The 24745-nt window shown below is 54.5% G+C and overlaps 1 protein-coding gene and 1 long non-coding RNA gene across 3 annotated transcripts; both read right to left on the bottom strand.

The window, feature by feature from the left end:
- Positions 1 to 5804: 5804 nt before the first annotated feature.
- Positions 5805 to 14979, bottom strand: LOC308651888. The gene is made up of 3 exons (XR_014022689.1): positions 14861 to 14979; positions 6404 to 6552; positions 5805 to 6307 (listed from the first exon to the last, which is right to left on the bottom strand). It is a non-coding gene; the product is annotated as an uncharacterized lncRNA (long non-coding RNA).
- Positions 14980 to 15160: 181 nt separating this feature from the next.
- TRIM56 (tripartite motif containing 56) lies at positions 15161 to 24122 on the bottom strand. 2 transcript variants are annotated; one of them, XM_081299439.1, is made up of 4 exons: positions 23255 to 24122; positions 23069 to 23138; positions 22206 to 22305; positions 15161 to 22091 (listed from the first exon to the last, which is right to left on the bottom strand). In XM_081299439.1, exon 4 carries the CDS (start codon positions 22088 to 22090, stop codon positions 19823 to 19825), a length of 2268 nt encoding a protein of 755 aa, XP_081155565.1. In that variant the 5' UTR covers position 22091; positions 22206 to 22305; positions 23069 to 23138; positions 23255 to 24122; the 3' UTR covers positions 15161 to 19822. The 2 variants fall into 2 exon arrangements, with proteins under 2 accessions (XP_081155565.1, XP_081155564.1); XM_081299438.1 differs by having other exon boundaries at positions 23069 to 24122.
- Between the last annotated feature and the right edge of the window lie 623 nt (positions 24123 to 24745).

Consider the following 24745-nt stretch of genomic DNA (forward strand, 5'->3'; position numbering starts at 1 on the left):
CAGAGTCACAGGAAGTTTAAGTGGGTGGTAGCATCAGGATATTTGTTATGGATTTTTCTGTAAACAGATGCCAAGGGCAACCGCAGCTGAGTGGCTTTCCCATCTTGACTTTGCCTCCACTTTTGTTTCCTCCGACGGTTCTTGGAGTCGGGTGGGGGTGGGGGCAGGGAATGAGGGAAACCTCAGTTGGAAAGTTAGGATCACAGACACAAGAGAGAACTGTTCCTGTGCATCTGTCTCTTGTTTATGTCTTTTTCCTTTTCTCAGTTGTGGTTTGAAGGACCTCAGAGGGTGGTTAGTGGTGAGGGAGAGGCAGTGCCCTTGACCTCTCCAAGGGAGGAGACCGAAGCCCCTCTCCAGCCCTGCCTCCTACCCGCCATCCTTAGGGATCAGAGGGGAATCCCAAGAGTCTGGGTTGGGAGTGCCAAGCCCCAAGGATTCAGAAAACAGTGAATGTGGTCATTTTTAGAAGTGGACCCTCCAGGTGCCCTGGTCCAGCCTCTTGATCACCTTAGTGGAGACTCCTTCCCTTCCCCTGAGTCATTGCCACAACCCGCCTGGCTCAACCATGAAGGCCTCTGCTGTGATCTGTGGATGGCCTGGGCCTGGCCAGGCAGAGGCCAGTTCCACCCCCATCATGGACCTCATGCCATTCCAGAAAAGACACTCTGTTCTGTGGCACAGGAGAGTCGGGGAGCAGCTCTATGTCCTGACTGGGGAGGGGTGGGGGTGTACATTATCCTTTGGAAAAAAGATTGACTCACAGGGAGACTTTTCCCAAACTGGAGGGAATCTGTAGGCATCTGTAGGTGGATGTTAGGAACTAAGGCGAGACCGGGCGGGCCGGGCGTCATGCTGGTTTGCTGACTTCTCCTTTGACCCCTGGTCAGCTGGGCTGGTGGTCCAGAACCCAGACTTGACCTTGGTCCCTGCCTGTCCTCTGCACGCACATGGCCTTGTCAACCCTTGGTGAGGTAGAAGAGCTGGCCTTCCGTGCTCAGGGTGCAGTTTCCTGCAGGCTGCTGGGGGGCTGCTGCCCCAAAGCCTCCCCACAACACCCTTCTGGGAATCTAGCCCGACTCACTGTGTTGTCACTTTTGCTTTTTATCCTGAACCCCAAACAACTCTGACCCAATCTCTCAAGCTCTGGCTGTTTTGTAAGGGGTCAAATGGACAGAGAGAGACAGAAAAGTCCCTGCTGTTGAAATAAGTGGATCTCTGATTTCCGGAGGGTTGGAGATAAGAGACTCATTGACAGGGCCGTGAATTTCTGGGGAAGTTCCAGAACTAATTGGGAAAGAGAGCGCTATCTGACCCGAAGCAGGTGGTTCGTGACCAGGCCAGTGTCACATTTTCTGCCACCATCTCCCACCCTCACGTAGGCCCTGACTCCTCTGGGCCCAGATCGCCATCCTCCTGGCGCCCCTTCACCCCTTCACCCCTTCACCGCTGCCCTCTTGCCCTCTTTTCTGCTCTCTTGGTCTCTCACACCAGCCTCCCGCTCACTCCCTCTCTCTCACTTTCCCTTTGTCCCTGTCTCCTCTCCTCTCCCTGCATGTGATCTCTCCCAGGCTCCCACCTCCTCCCTTCTGCTCTCTGACTCAATCTCTCTTTCCCTCTCCTCCACCTTCCAGAATCCCTTTTACAGGCAAACACTGCTCTCAGGAGCCCTTCCTGTGGGAAAAGAGCTCTGCCTCCCCCAGTTACACAGACTCCCTGGAATGCTGGGCCCGGGCCCTGATGGCTGCTGATTTCAGTGGGAGAGCTGGGGGTGGGAGAAGGGCAAGGTCCTGCTAACTCATGGCGCTATTTCTGGACTGGTGGCTCTCCAAACAACACAACTCCCAAAATAGCCTGTGTTTGGGCTTGGCTCCCTCTGTCCCTCTCTAGGAGTGAGCTTCTGTTCATTGAGGATCCTGGCTGGAAGAGTCCAGCATGCAGCAGTGTTGGCTTGTCCCACGCCCCCTCCCCAAACTAGTTCCTGACTTGCCCATCTCAGTAGCACCCGTTCTTTCTGCCCTCTCCAGCCTCTGTTCAACCTCACTCCCTAAATTCTTTCTTTCTTTTTTCCTTTCTTTGGCACCCCGGATTGAATCCAGGGGTGCTTGACCACTGAGCCACATCCCCAGCCCTTTTTTTATATTTTATTTGGAGACAGGGTCTCACTGAATTGCTTAGGGCCTGGCTAAGTTGCTGAGGCTGGCTTTGAACTTGCAATCCTCCTGCCTCAGCCTCCCCAGCTGCTGGGATTCCAGGCATGCGCCACCGCGTCCGGCTCCTTAAACTCTTACAACACTCAAACCCTCACTGTTCCTCTGCGTAGCCCTTGCTTGTCACCTTTTCCTCCAATTCATAAAGTTCCATCTAACCCAGGAGGAGCCATCTTACCCAGTCCTGGGGTTCAGAGAGGCCACACAGTGACAATACCACAAATGGAAGAATGGTGACCATGGAATTGGACCCAGCCTACAGGCAGGGATGTGACCCTCAGTGACTCTGTGTCTCAAGGCAAAACTTAGCTTTTCGCGCCTCAGTTTTCTCTTTGTTTCTTTATTCTATGCCTCAACCCAGGGTCTCGGGCCTGCTAGGCAGGCACTGTACCAGACCTCAGTAAAACAGATCAGGATTCCCATACTTCGGGGTTGTTGTGAGGTTTGCTTGAAACAGCATCTGTCCTAGGTTGGGAATTCTTAGGCTCTCACCAAGTGTCCGCCACTCTCGGTGGGTGGCAACACCAGGACGGGAGCCCAGACAGCCTAAGCCATTAATTTTGATATAAAGCAAGCTCCCTGAGGGAGGAATGCTTGGGTCTTCTCTTTAGCTTCCCTCGGTGGTTTGGCAGAGTGTTGGCATGAAGTGCCCGGGCAGGGGATTGGCAGGTTGCCAAGAGGGTGGCTGCCAGCCCCAGTTGTCCCTTTCAGGCCAGATCTGCCTGTTTCCACTCCAGCCCTGTCACTCACGCTGGCCCAATTTGCTGGCTTTCACTTCTTCTCTGGGCTTCAAGATCCTGTACGGATGCTGCTCACGTTCCTGGCACATTCTGATTTCTTGAACATTCCAGGGATGAGGGCGCCTTGTTTCACCAACAGGTAAAACTGGAGCTGGGTTTGACTGGGCCTTTGGAGCCGTCCTTTGCCACCACACTACCCCGGCGTGTTAGTTCACTCTTATCCCTTGGCACCCCTTGTCTGGAAGTCATTTCTGCACTGGAATTCAATGTGGCCCTCCACGTACGTGTCTTAGGTACCCAATTTCCTGAGGGCGGTTAGTGCCGTCAATGTGCAATGGGAGCAAAGAATCTCCATGGACCTCAGGCAAGAAGGAGGTTCCTCAGGCCCAGTGTGGCCACCAAGAGGAAGTCTGATGGACAGGGAAGGGTGGGGTGGTGCATGTAGATGTGACCACAGAGACGGCCCATGTCAGCAAGATAGACTGCAGGGCACCTCGGGGCCTTCCTGGCTGGATTCCGTCCCCCTCGTCCACTTCTCTAATCACATCTCTGGATCACCCAGCTCTGATTCACTCCTTCATCCTGACCAGCCTGGTTCCGCATTCCCTGCATGCCTAAGTCTCCCTTTACATCATTCTGTGGACACATCCTGTTTTTATTAGACCCTGGTTATGTATGAATCTTGGCTTCCCCGACGTGGCCAACTATTCCTTGACGGTGTGAAACTCAGAAATGTGAACTTCTCCCTTCCCTGAAAGGGCATCATAGACACATGGGAGACAAAGACCAACGTACATGACAGGATCATAAAAAGAGCATAAGACCGTCTGAAGGAATTTTAAATGTTAAGACTTGGGGAGTTAAGGATGGAGACGTGGAGGCTGTGGAATATGGAGGGGATGCTTCATGGAGGAAGTGAGGCTGATGCTGAGCTGGGAGGGAGGCCCAGATGACCTCAGCAGAAGAGCAGAGAAGCCAATATGGATGGGGTGGGTTGGGGAGGCACAACGTACAGAACGTTCCCTCCTCCTCCACAAGTCTTCTTCTCTAGGGACCACCCTGTCCCCATTCTGTCTTGTCCTCTTGGTGGGCTTTCATGCGGTGGGTCTCTTTTTGGACTCTTCTACCCATCTGGTTGAGGTGGATGTCTGGATCCTGGCTGTGGACATGAGTCTTGTCCTGAGCTCCCACTGAGCTGGACAGACGCCCATGGAGACAGTGATGGGGTCAGTGGGGTCTTTGTGGGTGGCGGAGTTCCCAGGGACGAAGCGGCTCCTGAGGTGATATAGCACAGATGGAATTTGCCATGGGGCTCCAGGGACACACCGAGTCACTGACCAGTCCTTTCTTCCCGGCTTTCTTGCCAGATAAGACTCCCGCATGTCTCTTCATCTGAGTCACCCTAGACCCCCTCAAGCTGTCCCTGTCATCGGAACGTGGCGGGGCTATAGCTGCTTGGCTTGGCTTGAGCCTGGGCCCAGAGCCCTTCCCTGAGCCCCTGGTGCAGTTTTTCAGTTCTAAGTGCTGGGATGGCAGGTGCTGTGCGAGGGGAAGGACAGAGACCCCAGCATGACCGTCTTCCTTTTTCTCCGACACAGCTGATTTTGGGGCCCAGCTGGATCCTCAGGATCTTCCCTGAGATGGGCTTTGGGGCCCCCCCAGCACAGACAGGGCGAGTGCGTTCTTGTCCACAAGAGCTGATTCTCTTGCCTCTGTCCTGAGCAGTACCCTCTACCCCAGAGCAAGCTGGGCGTCAAAGGCTCCTCTGCTCCAACAGGTCCAAAGCAGACCCTCCAGGTTGTCATCCCGGCTGCGCCCCTTATTCCCAGGACTCGAGGCCAACCTGGGAATAACAGCACGTTCTCCTCCAAGGCCCCTTGTCGGGGGCTCTGCTGCATCCCTGTTGGCCCCCGCCTCTGTCAGGAACTGGCAGGGCTGAGTGAGTAAGGCTGATATGGCCCAGACAGTAACTGTCATTCAGATGGCAGCGTGGCCTTCCTGGGGCCGTGGGAGAGGGGAGGGGGCTGCCAGGTAGAGGAGGTGAGGTGGCAGGTATGAGGCAGCTCAAACCCACAAAGGGCCCCAGGGCCTGCTGCTCCACGGCTGGAAGGGCGGGCTGGTCTGGGCGCCTCCAACAGCACAGGAGTCAGACTTGGGTTCTCTTCTGGAACCGGCACGCAGGCTAGGCCCAGGAAGCCAGGAGAGAGACCTGGGCCATTCCCCTGCCTCTCCCACTTCTCTCCAGCCTTGCAGAATCCCACAGGAAGTGCCATGGGCAGGGGAGTTGGTAGGTGTTGGGCAGACCCACCCGCTGCCTGGTGGTATCTTTGGAGGCTGGTCTCAGTCTTACCCTGAGTTCACGGGCTTCCTCCTGAGCCAATGTTGCCAAAAGCTTGGCCTCATCCCCGATGCCAATCCAATAATGAAGACATGGGTATTTTTTTTTTCTTGGCACTGGGGATTAAATTCAGGGGCCCTCGGGGTCTCAACCACTGAGCCACAGACAGGGTCTCACTGAGTTGTTAACACCTCTCCATTGCCAAGGCTGGCTTTGCACTTGCAATCCTCCAGCTCAGGGCTTCCTTCTGAGGGTCCAGTGGGGACAGCTTCTCCTTCCTTCAGGGCCCAGACCCAGCCAGGCATTAGGAAGCCAGGGTGACAGCAGAGGGACATGAGGCAAAGTTCAAGGCTGGAGGAGAAGCCCACACTTGTAATCCCACGTAATCCCACATGCCTGGAATTACAGGCGTGCGCCCTCACGCGCTGTGAAGGCACAGTTTTGAGAAAAAGGGAAAAAGATGGTTTATTGCTTTGCTAGCAAAGGAGAAATACAGGGGACTCATGTCCCAAAGGATATGATTCTGTCCCTCAGCAGGAATAGCGGTCTTTTTAAAGAGGTGATTCAAAGAAAATGAGGTTAGGAAGGAGAGCTCAGGGAAAAGAAGATCAGGGAGGAGAAAATCAGGAAGGAGAAGGTTAGGGAAAAAGAAAAACACACGTTTCATGGTGACAAGGGATTAGTCAGAGCATCAAGTGAACCCCTGTTACACCAGGAGGGTCTTGCACCAAATCCAGATCCAGAGCTGAGGATATGAAGTCCATGCAGATTTGAGAATATGTCCTCCATCTGGGTAGAACCTCCTCATCTGTCCACCTGGGCTTTCTCCATGGGCTCACACTGCCCCGCTGCATAAGGGACAGCTTGCTGTCCATGGTGGACCCCACAGGCCACTGAAGAGGAGGCCCCAACCAAGGAAAAACTTCCACTTCCTGCTTCTTCTTGCTCCAGTCCTTTGCTCTTCGTGGCCCTTGGGCTCTCCATGAATGGTCAAGCTTCTGGCTGGTGGCCAGCCCTGTCTGGACAGGAGGAAACCAAGAGGTGAGGAGGAGAACACTCAGTCCTCAAGACCAGAAATTCCACCGGAAAGCAGACAATGCACAGGGGAGACTCACCCTCTAGAGATCAGGGGGCAAGGAGCGGGACAGGCCCTTCCTGCTCCGGCGGGGTAAACAACCCAGGCTGGGCGGCCTCTGCTGCTCCTTCTCTTCCCAGTGTGAGTGCCAGCGTCCAGGCAGGAGGGCTGGGCAGGGCCCCTGCACACCTGGGAGAAGCAGGCCCTGAACGTTAGGAAGCCAGTGTGATAGCAGAGGGACAGGAGGCAAAGCTCAAGGCTGGAGGAGAAGCCCACACCTCTAAGGGACAGAAGAAACGCCCCCAGCAGGCTAGAGTGCACCTAGGTCCCCAACCCAGCCTCCCATGTCCCCAAGACTAGAAGAAGGATTGATGCCAAGTCCAAAGACTCCGGCCTGGCAAAGTCTGGATTCGTGGTTGCCCCTGTTCATCTATTTAGGGAACTTTCCAATCTGCGTATTGATTCATTTTTAGGATTCAGAGCTCCGCTTGCCTTTTCTTCCGAGTTTTAGAAGTTCCTGTCCCCAAAATGCAGCAATGATGACAGCTAAAATACGTGTTGCAGTTGCTGTTTGCCAGGGCTTTTTGCTTGCTCATTATTTTATTTCATTTTCATGAAACTCAAAACTGTGTGCGATAGCCCGGTGGAGCGCATGCCTGGAATCCCAGTCAGCCCCGGAGGCTGGGCTGAGGCGGGAGGATTGCGAGTTTGAAGCCAGCCTCAGCAACTTAGCCAGGCCCTAAGCAAGCAAAGGAGGGGACAGCTGGTGTGAGCTGAGGAGAGGGGCTGGCTCCAGCTCCCCCAGCCCCAGCCTGGTTCTCAGTGCCTTGGTGACCCCCTACCTGTCCCTTGCCTGTCTGTCCCCCAAAACTCCTTCCCCTACGGTGTGTCACTGGGCTCCCTGTGTCCCTACCCCTAGAGCTGCAGAACTGAGGACTGATTGCAACTCAGGTGTCCCAGAGTCAATCGCTTTGAATTGTCATTCTGTGCCTTGGTCCAGTTGTTCCCAACCCCATCAGCACGTCACACACCCAGGAGCTTTGCAAATCTCCTGAATCTGGGCCACCTGTGATGGTTGGAACCTGAATCCTAGAATCCGGGAATCCTGGAATCTTGGTGTTTGGGTGTTTCTGTTCTGTTGTTATTTTCTTCTGTTTATCAGCTGCCCAGGTGTCTCTGGGATGGAGATAGTGGCCTGAGCCCAGATGAGGGAGTGGTGGGGCAGAGGTTGGAGGTAGGGGACATCTCATCACCCTGCAAGGAGCTGCCTGGCTGGCTGAGGGTTGGTCAGTCTTTCCAGAGGCCCTGAGACTGGGTAACAAGGAGCCACAGCCAATGAAAGGGGCAGGGACAATGGGCGTGTCACCTTGTCCTTTGACCCATTTGCTCAAGGAGCAGGTTTTCCCCTGTCCTTTGCCCCATTCATGTTTGTGGGATGGTTTTATGGACTTCAGACCAGACCTTGAGGTGAGTAGAGAAGGGAGAGAGAAGACAAGAAATTGGTCCCCGGGGTTGGGGGGATCTTCACCCTCAGGGTGGAAGGCCAGTGGGTCCCTCAAGTGCCTGGAAAGAGCTACTAATGAAATGCCCGGGAAGGGCCCTGTGGGAAATGGCCTGTGAGGCAGCCCTTGGCGATAGAGGGTCACTACCATAATTGTCATCCACAAGCATTTCTGGGGCACTGCTTTCTTCTGCCCTGGAACATAAAAAGATGGAGGGATCTGTTGGGGAGAAAGGCAGGCGTTTATAAAGACCAGAGGTTCCAGGGAGTCATGCCAGATGCCCCTTGAGGGACACCAGGTGAGGAAATCAGCCAGGGGATGTCTGGGGCTTGGGGAAGGCAGACAGGAATCCGGGGACCTGACCTATGGCAGAGAGCAGGGAGTGTGGGAGAAAGAGGAGCAATATGGAGTCTGTCACACCATTTCTTGAAAAAAAAATGAGACCAGTTCCAGGAGTCTCAACTGAGACAATTTCATGTGGAGCGCCGCCAGGACTCCTGGTAGAAGGGCCTGGAAGTGCAGAGCCCCAGTGGGAGGCTCTGCTCATGTGCAAGGGCCTGGAAGAGCCTCCCTGTTCCCGCTCCTCCTCCTGCCTGGACCTGCTCTCTTAGTCAGCACCTGTGCCAGGTGCTCTGTCTCCCCGACAGCTCTGGGGTGTGATGAGGCCCCCGTTATTCACAGCCTGAATGACAGCTGACTCCCTTGGGCACCCTCCCAGCCTCCATAGCCCGGCCTGCCAGCTCACCACCCCCCTGGGGCTAGCTCCAGACCCAGACAACCCGACGTCAATGGAAGCCTAGGGCCCCGCTGGGCATGGTGGCCCCCCGTCTGAAGTCCCAGCAGCTGGGGAGGCTGAGGCAGGAGGATGGAGAGTTCAAAGCCAGCCTCAGCAAAAGTGAGGTGCTAAGGAACTCGGTGAGACCCTGTCTCTAAATAAAATTAAAAAAAAAAATAGGGCTGGGAATGTGGCTCAGTGGTTGAGTGCCCCTGATTCAATCTCTGGGACCCCTACCCGCCCGCAAAAAGAAGCCTGGGGCCCTGCAGGGGCAACTCTCCCTCCTCCAGAGCCCCTGAGCCCTGGACTGGCCAGCTTCATGGAGGGATCAAGCTGTCTCAGGAAGCAGAGAGGCAACCATCACGTTTGTAAGGCCTACCTCCTTCAGAGGGAACCCATTCTCCTCCTGAGCCCTGGTTTAGGTTCATACTCATAGAAACCATTCCACTTTGGGTCTATCAAGTGCCTATTCTGTCCCTCAATTAAGACTCCTGGAACTGGGCTCATTTTTTTCCCAGGAAATGGTGTGACAGACTCCATATTGCTCTTGTGTGCCTTGGGTGGTAACTTGTTTGCTCAGGGAAAGGGAGGTGATGGTGGGAGACAGGGACTGAGCCCGGATGGAAAGCCCCAGTTATTTCTGAGAATCCCGAGGGGCTTGTAGGTGAGAAGTCGTGTTGTGTCTGGAGCGCGAGGCTGGTTTTCCGGACTGATTCAGGGCCATGGCAATGGCCTCACACCAGGTGCAGAGCCGTGGGGACATCCCTCCTGGCCTGGGCGGGGTTCCCCTGCCCTCTCTCTTGGACAGGGCTTTCCTGCCTGGATGGACGGAAGTGTGTGTGTGTGATTGGCATCTGCTGGGGCTCTGATAATTGTGGGGCTTCCCTTGGACTTTCTGAGTTTGTTGACAAACCCAGTGCATTGACCAGGAAAGGTCTGCAGGATCTGTGTGGGTGAAAGCCAGAAGCCAGGCATGCATTCATGAACAGGGGACATCACCTGCCACCTCTGTGCCCTCCCCCTCCCCCCACATCTGATTTCCATTTCCCCATCATCCATCTCCCGCATTTAGGCCAGAGGGCTTGCTGGCCTCTTCCTGCCACTTCTTACACTTGGGGGTCATTTCAACCACTCCCCCGACACCCGCCCCTCCAGATGTTCCGCCTCCTCTGCTTTTCCTAAAACCTGCTGTCCACAGTGCCTCTTAAGGCCTGGCCACCCTCCCCGTGTCTGTCCCTCTTTGAACTTGGAGGATCTTACAACCAGGTGTGCACATGGTCGCACGCTGGCTGGTTTTCAATGGCACCGAATGTATTCATCTTATTTTCCTGCTGGATGGTAGGCCACCAGGGGGAGGAACCATTGGGCGACAGCCTTCCTCCCATGCCCCTCGATGCTGCGAAATGTAGCCGTGCTTGGGCCTGACAGCCATGTACCTGCAAGCTCACAGCGCCTTCTGAGAATTCAATCAGGAAGAAACAGTTTAGGAGAGGAAATTAGCCCTTGCTGGAAATTACCTAGGAGACAGTCTGTCTGCGGACATCCCAAATCCAATTAGGGAGACCTGGGCGAAACCTCAGAGCAGCAACAAGAAGCTGCCGGCATCCCTGTCCTCTGTCAGAGGGTAGCGCCGGGGCCAGAGGCGGGTTCTGCATACTGAGAGACCAGATTTGGTGCTGGATCACCAGGCTGTCCAGGGGAGTTGTTGCCCGGCCTTGCAAACATTGGTGGCCAGGCCACAGCATAGGTGTGTGGATGTCACAGGGGGTCATTTGATGACAGCAGCCATGGAGACATCCAGCATCCTGGCCTTGTTCGAATCCCAGGCTCAGGAACTCTCCTGAGGCCTCCGGGGAGATTCGTGTGTCTGGGCCCCTGGGAATCAGCGCTCTATCGGCACTGGCACAACTGGCCCTCTGGCTCCCTCTTTCATGGGTCCGTCCACGTTGACTGGCTCCTGGGTTTGGTTCATTGCAGAGTTCACACGTCAGCCAGTTCACAAGGACCAGCTGCTGGACTATGATAAAGTCACCACAATCAAGTGATCTCATCTGGGCCACCACCCACCTTCCTCAGCTAGCCGTGTCTTCCCTCCGCAATTCTGCACTTGCTGTTTGCATTGGTTCCTTAGAGGCAGGGCCCTATAGATCCTGCAGCATGGTGGACTGTCTGGTGCATGAGCAGATGGAAAGTAGCTCAGACCATGTGTTTTATCTCCAAAAGGGAAGGGGAGGGCACAAGGTCCCAAGGGGCAGAGGAAGAACGAATAACACATCTTTGATGTGCCAGGCACTGGCTGAGTATGTTTATCTTCCCTCTCTCCCTCTCCCCCTCTCTTTTTTTGGTACCAGGGATTGAACCCAGGAATGCTTAGCCAATAAAGCACATCCCTGGACCTTTCTTATATTTTACTTAGAGATAGGGTCTCACTGAGTTGCTTAGGGCCTTGCTAAGTTGCTGAGGCTGGCTTTGAACTCACGATCTTCCTGCCTCAGCCTCCTGAGCCACTGGGATTACAGGTACTTACCTGGCTTATGTTTACCTTTTTAATCTCATTTATTTATCCCCAGAGCTCATGGGATATTTAACTGTGTTCATTTTGTATAAGAAGAACAGAGGTTCAGAGAAGTTAGTAATCCACGCAGAGGTCCCTCGGCTACTGTGGGGTGGAGCTGGGATTCAACACATGTCTCCTTGCCCTGACCACCCTTCTTGGGTAGGAAGGAGGAGGGACACAAGGTGGTGAGGATGTACCTTCTGGATGGAGGGCTGGACAGGGCATGGAGGGCTGTGCTTGTCACCCACACCCAGCATTTGCCCTTGATAGCCAGACTTGGCAACTGTGATCCCCAAGTGAGGATTAAATAGTAGGAAATGAGCCTTGGGAATTTCCAGTCTGGATTCTTTGAAGAGGTGAGATCATGGTGCCCTTCCTGGGAACCTTGATGGACCAGGGGTACACCCCTTTTCCCCTCTGAACCCTGATGGGGATGCCCCTCCCCAGCCACGTGAAGGAGCCCATTCGTGAAGTGCTGCCCCGCTTTCTCCAGCACCCAGACCCCAGCTGTCCCTAGAATGGCATGTGGCATTGTGCCTCCCTGAGCCAGGGCGTGCACCCTCCAGGCCTCACCTTGCCCCCCATTGCTGATCTTCTTGCATTTCCTGTTCTTTTCCCCAAGGACCACGGAGGAGCAAGAGAGGCCAAAGCCCATCAGCTTCCCATGTGACCCCAACCCACCACTTAAAACGCCTCTGTTCCCTGCAGCACAACTTTTTAGCTAGTCTGATTTTCTTCCTGGCAGGAAAATAGAAGTTGATAGAGGGCATGGGGGTTGCGATGCTTTGAATGTGTCGCCAAATGTCATATGTGGGAAACAACCTCCAAACTCATAAGCCGATGGCATTTGGAAGTGAGGTGGTAATTAGGCCCCCTCCCCTGTGAAGGGACTAGTGGCTTTGTAGGGAGAGACAGCAGAGCCGACAGAAGCTTTCTGTCTTACCATGTGATACCTTCTGCCATGTTAGGACATTGCAAGAAGGCCCTCACCTGATATGGGCACCATGTTCTTGAACATCCAGGTCTCCAGAACTGTAAGCCCAATCAACCTCTATTATGTATAAATGACTCAGTCCCCGGTGTTTTGTTATAGCAACAGAAGACAGACTAATACAAGGGCAGAAAGGGGAACTGATAGGTGAGGTAGAAGGAGTACGGGCCTATATGTAAGTTGGCTCCTGGGCCTGATGATTTCTTTGTCCTTGATCTGCAAAACTGTACTGTTCCCTCGGCTCACTTCCTAACACTCATCCCTGCCCTCCACAGACTGTGTGGGAAGCTCCCAGGGCTGGGTCCTGATCACTTTCCTGTGGGTTTCTTGCTGCCTGCGGCTGAGCTTGAGCCCAGGGAAGTCCCTGAAACACCAGTGCTCCAAGATGCCATCTCCTCTCAAGACCAGTTCTGCAGGTGGAGGGCAGGGAAGCCAGGTCCCGGAGCCTCAGGCCAGCTTGAAGACTGGTCCACTCCTCCATCACATCCACCAGCCTCCCTCCTGCCTGTGCTTCTATCCACTTTGATTTCCTCCCAGTTGAGTGCCCATCACAGAGTTATTTTGGGAGGTGGGATGGGGTCATGGGAAGGTCAGTGGGGATTAAAGTGATTCCTGGGGTATGTCCTCACCAGGGCAGGAAGAGTTGGCGCAGGTAAGCCTAGGCAGCTTTGGCCTCTGCCCTGCTCCCGGCATGGCTCTTGGCCGTCTTTCACATGTTACATAAGCCCTCTAACCGCACCTTCCTGAGCTCTGGAGCAGGCACCAGGGCAACACCTGCTTCCTGGAGAGGTGGGGACGACTAGAAGGAGGAACTTGTGCAGCATCCACAGTAGGTAGAAGGGGGCCCGACTCTGTGTGAGCACTCGCAGGGTCCTTTGCTTATTCTTTCTTTCTTTTCTTTCTTTCTTTCATTCATTCGTGTCCACTGTAGCTCTAGCACGGTTCTAAGGGTTAGGATCCGTGCACAAAATAGACAAAGTCCCCTGGACGCAGGGGGCTTGCATCTTCAGGGGCAAGAAGTGTCAGCGGGAGGCAAGAAATAAACCATTTCGTTATTTCAGATGAGATAACCAAATGTCAGAGTGGATCCTTAAAGTGCCGTGGGGGGTGGGAGGGGCGGGAAGCTCCTCAGAATGAGATTTTTATCTTTCCTCCCTGACTTTTCTCCATTACAAAATGAGAGAGTGAAAGAAAGAAGACTCTTATTCACGTTTTCCTTTTAAGGAAAAGGAGTCCATCTCTTTGGCCTCAGGGCCTCGCCCCAGGCATGGGGCTGCCCACTCCTCCCTGGTCAGATCCAACTTGAATGAAGTGACTCGGTGGGCCACCACGGGCAGCAATTTCGGAAAGTGAAGAACTGTTTTTGGTATAGATCCCGGAGCACAAACCTAGAGCCCATTCCCTAGCCCCCCGCGGGAGAGCTGAGAGGCGCTGCGACCACCTGTCCAGTGTGTGCCCAGCTCGTGAGGCGCCTGCCTGGCCCAGGCAGAGATGAGGGGGCTGCGTCCATAGCCTCTGGCTGCAGCCATGGCTGCTCACCAGGGCTGTGGGCAGCAGAGGTGCCTGGACCCCTTGCATGCACAGGAGGAGAGACAGACCAGGTCAGAGGGAGGGGGCCCGGCCACATGGCCGGGAGCATGAGGCCTGTGTGGGTCTGACCACAGAGGCAGACGCTCCGCCTTGGGGTTTGGGCTGGGAACAGGCTGTTCTGCCCACAGTCACCGCTCGGCTCACATGGACCGCAGCAGGCAGCAGCGTCTCCTGCCACCGGCCCCCTCGGCAGCTGAGTCACGCTCCCCGGGGTTCACCGGGGCGCCTGGTCCAGAGCGGGCTGAGTCATCCGGGATGAATTGCGGGATTCTTGGGCAGGCCTGTCAGCGCGGCAGCGAGGCCCTGCTCCCTCGCCAAGCCACTCAGAGCACTCCCTCGTTGGCTGTCCTTCCTTCTCCAGCTTGGGGGCCCTGGCAGTGAGATTAAGACCGCAAGGGGGGCCTGGGGCCACTGCAGCTCCTTTTCATGCTTACATTCCAGACCGGTGACAGGGACAGGCCTGATCTGTCAGCTCAGGGACCTCTGGTCTCCTTTCTTTCACTCTCTCATTTTGTAATGGAGATGGAAACACAGCTGGGCTCAAGTGACAGAGATGCTTAGGAAAGCAGGGGACCCCGTGACGAATACTGGGAAGGACAGCTTTGGAATCAGAGGAACCTTGGTCTGAGTTTATGTCCTGAGTGAGCTTCGGCAAGCCCGGTTTCCTTATCTATAGAACAACTGAGTGATGCCTACACTGGGGGATCCAGGGGTCTCGGAGGCGCGGGCAGTAAAGTGCACTAGGCAGCCCCGCCACTGCTCTGTGGCCTCCTGTGTTGGACGGGGAGGCCGAGAGCCGAGGTCTTTCCTCTTCTTGCTCAGGAAAACTCAGAAGGGAGAGGGAGGAGGTGCCTGGAGGGGATCCTGGAGACTAGGCTAGGGATGTGGGTTTGGCCGATGGGCAGATATTCCTAGAACCCTGATACCCTTCAACCCTGCAGGAAGGATCACAAATGAATGTGCTGGCTCCAAAGTATCCAGAAGTACTTTCTTGGTTCCCCCAAACCATAAAATAGGTAAAGACCAATGTATGGATGCAACCATGGTCCCCCGGGCCACCTCCAAACGTGTCAGACTCTGACCTTGTTCCATGCACGTGGTCCTGAATGGACTGGGTCCCTGCTGGCTTCCTCCCAGGCGTAGTGTACAGTACACATCTCTCCCCAGAGGACCCATCTGTCCTGCAGGAGGGAGCAAGCTGGGACAAGATGGGATCACAGATGGTGACTGTGCCAGTTTCTGCAATGTCACCCAAGGAATCTGCCTGGCCATCCCGGGTGCTGCCACCAGGTGGCGACAGTCATCTGATTCCCTCTGCTTTGGGAGCCTAGGTGTTGAAGGTTCTCCATACCCACAAACCCATCCGAGAAAGGCTTCCAATTTTTCAAAACAACTTTATTAACAAACAGAGGAAGAAACAAAATAAACCAAAAGAATTCACAGCACAGACACTAGATCCTCCTAGCCACCCAGAGAAATGGGCTGGGCTGACGCTATGTAGGGGACTAGGGTCCTGTTTCCTTGTTCTCAACTCAGCCTTTCTTGGTCACTAAATCAACCAGCTTACACTTTCTCTGGAGACACCTCGGGCTGCCTCTCCCAAGCCCCCCAATCCCACTTCCTAAACTGCCTTTCCACACAGGCCTTTCTCCACCTGGTCCCAAGATTCCTCACCCAGCACCTTAGGTGAGGCCTTACCCGACCTCTCTGTGCTTTCTTCACCCTTCCAATCCTAGGAGTCTGTGATCCCCAGATGATCTATTTTTCCTCCCATCATGACGCATGTAATTAAACTATGTTTGTGAGCCAGCTGGGTGGGCTGGTTCTGCTCCCTTGGATCAAATTACCTATCTTCCCAAGCTTGCATCTGAACTTGGTTTCTCTCCTGCTATGAACAACTTCTTGGGTGCTCTCTCTGCCGGTGCAAGACTGTGTGCTCCCCAATACAGAAGTCTGCACCCCTCTCCCAGGACCCACTTATTTCACAGAACAGCTCAAGTTCTCAGCTTTCCAGCCAAGAAGAGCTGGTCAAACACCTTGACCTTGCCACCCGTGGATCAAACCCTGCCCATCTCAGGTCCCCAGTGTCACGGGTTTCCTCTGAAAGATTCTCACTTCTCTCTTGGTCTTCTTCTCCTTTGGAATTTTATCTCTGTAGATTCAGAAAATGACATCATTTTATAGATATAGTAAGACTACAGTTACAGGAAGGCTATTCTTCCCAAATTATCAAAAATTTTATCTAAATTATCACTCTTGCCATTTTTTATCTTTCCCTCAACGTCCAGGTAATCAGTCCTTAATTAGCATAGTCTGATTCTCAGCTGGCTTTTGGGAATGGCATGGAATCTTAGCAAGCTGGTCATTGGTCCCTTCTTCTGCAGTCACCGCTGTGTCTTTCATGTGGTTTCTGCACAGAACAGCTGGAATGCAAAACAAGACAGCCTCCTCCAAAGGAGAGGACAGTTTGTAGGTAGCAGCCCTACCTAGAGTTCTCGAGCTTTTATGTCAATATGTGCACGTCAAATCCCCATTCACACTAACACAGATGGAGAACAAGTCCACTGAACTTCTTTCTAACCAATATCACGGAGCTGAGCTTCATGGTGTACAAAATACTTCCCTACATGTCTCACTCCGATCCTCACTGCAACCTGGAGATGGGCTTTCAATTCTCATTTTATCCATGGACAAACTGAGGCTCAGAGAGGTTAGGGAACCAGAGCAAGTTGACACACCCATCAAGCAAAAGAACCAGCACTCACTTGATCCAGATCTCTGCTGCCCCATTCTCCCCCTTTTTTCTGCACAAACATTGTGAAAGAGGTTTCTAGTCTTCTCCTCCAGACCCAAATGGCATTCAGTCCATGCACAGCTTGGACAGTCCTCATGGGGAAAAGGACAACTGATGAAACTAATTGTCACCGTCCAAAGTGGGATGGAGTGGGGATTTTTGCGGATACCAAAGAACGCTCCCCTCAGTTCTGGTCGTGCTGGATGATGCCTCTCCCAGGTCACAGCTAAGGTGCCGAGGATTTGACTTGCAAATTAAGCTTGATGCTGCCCATCCTATTCATCTTTCACACTTTGCCAGGGTTCTGTGCCTTCCTACCCTACCTCTTATGAGGAAAATTCAGGATTTTCCTCCGTCTTCCAATGTCCCTGGGAAGCCATGTGGCACTTTGATCTCTTGAATTTTTCTGGGGGACATTTGCCATATCACCAGTCAGGCCCAGTGTCTCTATGCATTTCTGGAGAGCTTCTGTTCCAATCAGGAAAGAGGACCATTAGCCCCCTCATTCTACAAACATAGAAGCAAGATCTCCCAATCTTATCTGTTTTTTGACACAGAATCCAGTCTTGGAAAGCAAATGGTGGACTGTGTCCACAGTGCCCCCTACTGGAGATTTCCCGCCAGTGACGGTGTTTGCACAGCTTGACTGACTAGGGCTTTAGCATTTTGAGGTGGGAGATCTCTGGAGTCAGACCACTGTCTTAATCCTTTATAAACATTAATTCATTTCACAGATGTTATTGAGCACCTGCAATGAGCAATCACTGGGTGATTGCTACAGAGATCACAACCAGGACAGACACCGTCTCGGCCTTCATACGACCCATCTCATATAGTGGGGTCTGTAGAACTGTCCCTTGGTTCCCAGATGGTCTGAGTAAGTGGGGGAACCCGACAAGACTTCTGCATTCTGGACATTCCACAATCACTCCATCACCTGCGGGAATTGCCTGAACTCTGCGAACCTTCCCAGGGTAGTACCTTAGTCCATCCTCATGCCCAGACAGGCCCAGCTCTGGTGGACCTTCCTCACTGCTGGCCAGCTGGGATTCCTCTCCCTGGCTTCTCTCTTTCTTTAAGGATAATCTCATTTGTTCTAACTGACACATTCATTCTGGAATTCAGTAGTTATTTTCTCGAAGTAAATGTTCAAGCATATGTTATGTCATGGATGACGTTAACTGAAGTAGAAATGTGTATATGCGGATGATAGCACAAATAAAGAGAACTCAGTCTCCCAGATCACTATTTACAAAGTTGGTCCTATTTCCACTCGGTCATTTTTCAGACATATCTTTACCTTGATGCTATGACTATGTGATCCCAATTCCAAATTCTCCTCTCTCTCTTTTTTTATTGGCTTGTGATTGCATCACATAACTATTTGTTCCACATAGTCTTCATAGTTGCCATACGTGAAGGCAGTAGCTCATTCCCCTAACAGACCACAATCTCCTGAGCTGTCACCCTCCAGCCGAGAAGCTTCCAGTTAATGACTCTAACACTGAAGGCAGCCACGAATGTCTTGGCGCTAATATTTTTTTCTATCAATTTTTTTTCCAGAATATATTCCCCAAAGTGAAGTAAAGTATTCTTACAATCATTTCTGCTTTTTTTTTTTCACTTGGGTCAAATATTGCCAAATTGTTCTACAGGAAGTAATATTTATAGTGCCAAGAGTCTACATATTTCTCCAGAATGTATTTTTGAAATTTATTATTGACAAATACAAGTGGTTTTTATTACTTGCTGGGTGCATGGTCTATCTGGTTCTTTGTCCAAATCGTTCTCTTAGTCATTTCATATACTGAGCTTCTTCTCATCAAATTGATCCTATATAGTTTTCTTATCTTATTGGTTTTCTTTGAATCTGTTATTTTTTGCTGTGAGCACATTTTTAATTTTTATATCACCAAAATTGTCCACCTGGACGTTGATGATTCCCCCCATCGTTTCAATAAGAACTGTTCTCTCTGGAAAAGGATTTTCTTTTCCCTGACCCTAATACAATCCACTTTCCACCTGAATTTGTTCCAAATCCCTCTAGTTTTCATGCACATTCTACCGTCTGTGATCCCTACACGACAATTCCCTTCTCCGTCCACCTCTCCATAGCCCTGGCTAAACACATTCGCAGCCAACTCAACTATCTCAGCTCTATCACTGCCACCACACATAAAAAGGACCAGTGGCCACGGCTCACCTCTGACTGGATCCTTCCCTCGGTTTTCGCACCTCCCTCCCATCCCCGTTGCTGAATTCTCAGGTTCCTAAACTGGCCTGGCACCCACCCCAGTACGACCCTTGGCCGCCATATTGGCCTACGGAAAAGGACAAATTCCTTTACCTGTGTGTGCAGCCTAGCGAAGGCTGACGTCTCCTAAAGGGAATGTTGATGAATAATGAAGGGGAAACCAAAAAACAGACCCCAGGAAATATAAAGAAAGCCTAACAGAAACGTTGCCTTGTGGAGATCTTACAACCCCACCAAGGCCTTGCCTCAGAATGGCTCTGTTGGGGGGGCGTTGAGGGCTCCCCTTCTCTGATACCCAAACACTTTTTCCAAACAACTCTGCCAGGGACGCTTTCCTGGGAGCCTATTTCCTTCACAGGCTTCGAGACTAACACCTATGGCTTCTGCTTATATCTGCATCTGGGCCCACAGGAAGCCCATACCATACTCTTCTGAGACAGCCTTCACTTCCCATGTCTGTCTGTGTCTGGCAAAGCAGGTCACTGTCATTTACTTGAAGATCTCAGGCCTCTTCTGACCCCAGCTCCTCCTGTGTCCAGCTGACCGCAGCCCGTTCGTGACTCTATTTCATAATGCCCATGTCTGGCCTAGTCTGGCTCCTTCTCGACTCAGACGGCGACGACGTGACCTCCACCTCCCCAGGTCTCTCCCTCGGCCTCTCCGCCAGGAATGGTTTTGAAGAATACAAATCAGGACACCTCTATACAAATCTCAGAAACCTCAACCACACGGTAGCAGCTATAGCAGCAGCAGTCAGCCATGAAAGGAAGAGGTTCTATTGGCTTCTAAAACCTTCCCCGCCCCAGTACTTCTGAAAGCTATGCACGCACCACTACCCTTGGTCCCTGCACATCAGAAGAGGGGTTGGCAGTTTGGCATTCGTGCTGAAAAGCTGCCAACCACTGCCCTCTGGGGAAATGTCCTTGGCCACCTACCCCACATGGCTCTACTTCCCACCTGCCCCCCCCATAGCCCCCCACCCCCATCTCAGCCCCTTTAATTGTCAGGAGAACGAACCCGAAAGACATGTATGGTCCCATTACTGAGGGACACCACCAGGTACCTGCCATCCACCATGGTGGTCACCCGGGGCTTTTCCAGACCGTGGTAGGCTGTCAGGAAGTCACCAAGAAGTGACCCCTTGGGATCCAGGATCACCACCTTGTTGACTTCTCGAAGGGTCAGAAAGATGTAGCCCTTCTTATCCACAGACAGGGAGCCCGGCTGGCAGTCGTGCAAGCCCGGCCCCTTGTATTCCCCAATCACCTGGCCCAGCCCGTCGCAGACCACCACGCTGTTCTGCTGCCAATCCGACCCCACAAAATTGCCCTGAGGGCTGGTGGTCAGGAACACCAGTGCCCGCTGGCCCCGGCTGGCCTTGCCCCCGGGGATGAACCGGGTGGCCAGGCTGCCTTCCATGTTATACACCTCCACGTGGCCTGCCACACTGACAGCCACCCGGTCCCCACTGGGCAGCGCGGCCACGGCATGGCTGGCCTGGGTAAGGCTCAGGGCCCGGCGCCACTGCACCTCACCATCAGGGCTGATGAGATAGAGGCGCGCGCCAGCCGAGAAGGCCACTGTGCTCTGCAGAGCGGCCACACTGCACGGGGAGCAGCCCTCAGGGACCGGAACGGTGCCCTTGTAGTCGCCATTGAGCGAGAAGCGTTTCAGAGCCCTGTTCTGCTCATCTGCCACCAGGATTTCCCGGGGACCAAAGGGACAGAGCCCAGTGATGCGGGGAGACCGCCTGTCCCCAGGCATGCGCGTGGGGAAGCTGCAGAAAAAGATGGGTCTGGGGAGGAGGCCGGAGCCTTCCAGGTTTGGCCCCAGGGCAGGGCTGGGCTCCCGGGACATGGACTTGCCCCTGCCTTTGAACTTCCTCTTCTTGTTGGACCTGCAGCCCCTCTCAACCTGGACTCCTCCCTCTTCTTGGCCTGGCTGGGTACTGTCTCCTTTGGGGGCTTGGGCTCCATCTTCTTGGGGTGTCTTGGCTTTGTCCTCTTTGGGGGCCGGAGCTCCATCCTTACCCTGGGGCTGGCCTCCACCCTGCCGCTCCGCCTTGGCTCCATGCTCCCTCTGGCTCTGGGTTTTTTCCTCTCCTTGGGGTCCTGCCACACCTCTCCCATCCTCCTGCGGGGACTGCTCCTCCTCAAAAGAGAGCTGGAGCAGGTGGCAGTTTTTGTCCAGCAGCCCAGGGTAGAGTTCCAGCTGGGGCAGCAGGCAGGGCACTGGCCCCGGGGTCCAGGGGCTGCTCTGCAGCTGCCGGAGCCTCTGGGCAATGGCTCCCTCCAGGGAAAGGATCTCAGCCTCCCGACCCAGGCTGAGCACCCGCCGAGCAAAAGCAGCTGCCGCCCTGGCCACCTGCTCCCGGCCTTCTAGCTTGGCCAGCCTCTCCCGGGCAGCCTCTTCGGCAGCCTCCACGTGGGCCCGAAGCTGCCCCAGCACCTCCTGCTTCTGGGCCAGGAGGGCCCTGAGGACGCCCTCGGCTGCCTCCTCCACCTGAGTCCCCACCCTGGCAGCCTGCTCCCGCAGCCGGGTCAGCGCTTCCTTTTCGGCCACCCGAGTGGCTTCCAGCTCAACCAGGCTGCTGTCCACGCCGGCCAGAAGCTCCTCGAGGCCCGGCCTCCGGGCCCGCACTGCCTCAGCCAGGGGCAGGCATGGGTGGTCCAGGTGGGGGTCCAGGCGGCACTCTCGGCACAGCAGCTGGGAGCAGGGCTGGCACAGGAAGCGCAGGGCCTCCCCTGGGTGCTGGGGACACTGGGCTGCTTGGCGCTCCCGGGCCTCCTCGTCGTACCACCCGGCCCTGTAGCCCACCAGGTCCACCACGCGATGGCTGTGGGTCTGGCGGGTGCAGCGGTGCCCGTCGGCACAGGCCTGACACAAGTCGTCGGCACAATCCAGGCACCGGGCTGTGGCTGGTCCCCCGGCACTGGTGCCCCCTACCAGGGGACATAGGGCACAGGCCGGCTTCCCTGCACGCAGGTCTCCGCAGGCCCGGGCCTTCACCAGGTCCAGGAGCCCATTGACGAAGAAGTTGGTCTTGAAGGCGGCTACCCCGGCGGGTGGCACGGGCACTGTCTCGCGGCACTCGGGGCAGCGGACGTGGCCGCCATCGGCCAGCTGGGCCAGACAGTCCTGGCAGTAGGTGTGCAGGCAGGGCAGCGTCTTGGGTGTGTGCAGCTGCTCCAGGCAGATTTTGCAGGCCAGGAAGTCGCTGCTCAGGGCCTCCAGGAGGGAGGGCGAGGAGCCCTGGGAAAACATGCTGCAGGCAGGGTCAGGGTCAGGGATGGAGTGGCCTCTCAACAGGGCCTCCAGCTTAGTCCCCGTTTCTTCCCACCCTCCAGCACCACAAAAATTCCCTGGCCTGGGGTCTCACCTGATGGTCAGGAATTTCCTTCTGGCTTCCTGGGGCCTTGGCCAGTGGTGGAGCTTGGGAGCCTCCCTCTTCCTCTTCCCTTTCCTCCTCCTCTTCCTCCCTAGATACATTCAGCAAATGTAAACAAGTCAGTGCTGGGGGTGGTGACAAGCCAGGAGAGGCCTCTCGGCCTCCCAGAGCAAAAATCGAATCATCCGTGTTCCAGGCGCCAGGCCTGGGGCAGGTGTGGTCCAAGCCCTCCCTGGTGACTCAGTCGGGGGTCTGCCTGGACTGGGTGCTGGGCGGGAGGGGCAGGCATTGAGGACACAGGAGAGTCGGGTGAGCACAGGCACCTGGGTGCTGGCAGCTGGGGTAGGGACTTGCAGTGGGACAAGGGCCCCAACTGCCCCCAGGACCATCCCCCAGGGAAAGGGGTCCCACTTCCTGCCCTGACTTTTTTTCTGAAATCCATTCTGGTACAGATCTCCGCCTGCTGGACCGCGGGATCTCCCCATCCTGACCTCCTCTCCTAGGGTCCTGCATTCTAGAAACCTCTGAAGGGTGGGACTGTGAGCTCCTAGCACAGTGACAGAGAGGCCCTTCATGCTGGGACTTGGCGGCCTTTCCCCTTTGCCTACTGGTGGGTGGGAAGGGAGCTCAGAGAGTGGGAGGGGGTCTTTCTTGGGGATCCTGAGCCCTCTGGCCATGGAGAGGGGGTGTGGGGACAGTGCTGCCTCCCAGCTACCCCCTCCTGCGGCCTTCCGGGTCCCTCTTTCCCTCTCTCCCCTCCCTTCCTCTTCCTCTGGAGCCTTCTCTCTCTCCCTCCCTCTGTCCCCCACCGCTGCCCCCCACCCTGCTGGCTCAGCCCCTGCACCCCTCCTTACCCAGCCAGAGGGGACCTCAGGCTCCAGGAATGGCAGGGGGCCGAGGCCCGCACAGCGCTGTTTCTGGGGCCTGAAAGAGAAACAAAACTGAAACTAATTGGACTTGTGGTGCAACTTCCGTCCCCGGCCCGGGACACCGGCTCGCACGGGCGCAGGCCCCGCCCTCCTCCCCTCCCCGGCCCGGACCTCGCTCTCCAGGCCCCCGGCCCAGCAGGGCCGCCCCTCCGGCTGCAGGCCCCGGGCTCGGTCCGCCTGTCAGTCCCAGCCTCGCGCTGCCAGCTGAGCGTGTGTGTCGTAAACAAGGCATTGCCTGGGGACCTGCTCTCCGGAGTGCTGGTGCACAGGGTCAGAAGGTTTATTTGTGGAAATAAATGAGAGATCATCGGTGATGCAGAGACCGGGGAAGCTGGAAGCCAGTTCCCTGGGCCAGATCCACAGCGTTGTGGACGCCCCAGCCTCCCCCGCCCAGACCCTTGACCACATAGACCTTTGCCCAGGGACAGGAGAGCAGCGCAGACCAGAGGAGGACCTCTCCTAGGGGTCAGCCAAAGCTTCCTGGAGGAGGCATCAGCAGAGGTGCATTTATGGAGGACACACAGGTTTGGGGTTCAGGGAGTCAATCAATGAGCATTCTGGGAATTGGAAGCTATGGTGAATGAAATATCCCACTCTCCTGAGAGGCTCCAGGTCATTTAGGATGGTTTGTGGGAAGGGGATATGTGAGCCATGGCGGATGGTGGAATAGAGGGAGGAAGGAGTCCGATCAAGAGGCCTCCAGTTCACTGGGAAGGAGTCCATGTTGTATAGAAAAAGCCAAAAGATTCATTGAAGGATAGTTTCCCCAACATCTTAAGAAAAATTTGCAGCACAAAGAGGTTGGAAGGAGGGCATCAAACACTCACAGACCCACAGTGAACACTCACAGACCCACTATGCGTGACTCTATAATTGTCAGTTGACAGCTGGGTCCTCATGGATTCGTCCATGTTAGCACCCCTCCCTGTGCCCCAATGACAGAATTTAAGTAAGAAACTGGACTGATGAGAACGAACTCTATCAATAACAGAAGATGGAGGGAGGTGAATAGTGGGGTAGGGTGGGGGCTCTGAGATATAGTAGCCAGAGCGGGAAGTAAAAACCCAGGAGTGAGGCTCACAGCAGCCATGTGGGAAAGCAGGAAGGAAGAGGTAGCCTGCGCATTGGATGCCACAGACCAGACAGTCACCAGGATTGTAAAGGTAAAAGTTCTAAGCTGATTCTAAGCTGCAAAAGCCTGAATTAAAATGTAAAAGACTGGGCATTGTAAAGCTTCTAAATTGCAAAGCCTAAATTAAAATGTAAAAGGCTAGGTATTGTTAAGTTCCTCTGCTACACCCAGAACCTGAAATTCCTGAGATAGTTAAAACAACGCCCTACTGGCCATTTAGCCTAGGGCCCTGTGCAGTTTGTCACAGGGCCCGAACCAATCAGTTTGAATGTGTACCCCGCTTAGGAGTGACCAATCACCCCCGCCCTACCTGTTCCCGCCAATGAATGTGCTAATCATGTCTCAGAGTTGTTGTTCAATTTTCCCGCGCCTCATGATGATTTGTTCTGATGTATGCAAACCCCCCCCTCCCCAAAAAGTGTACTTAAGCTCTGCTTGACCTCTGCTCTGGGCTCTGGGCCGCTCTCCCT

The sequence above is a fragment of the Spermophilus citellus genome (genome assembly GCF_964194105.1).
Source record: "Spermophilus citellus genome assembly, chromosome: 6".
Taxonomy (NCBI): Eukaryota; Metazoa; Chordata; class Mammalia; order Rodentia; family Sciuridae; genus Spermophilus; species Spermophilus citellus.

Bases quoted from the DNA above. Each gene is read 5' to 3' on its own strand.
- TRIM56 (XM_081299439.1), bottom strand. From the start codon at position 22,090: ATGTTTTCCCAGGGCTCCTCGCCCTCCCTCCTGGAGGCCCTGAGCAGC.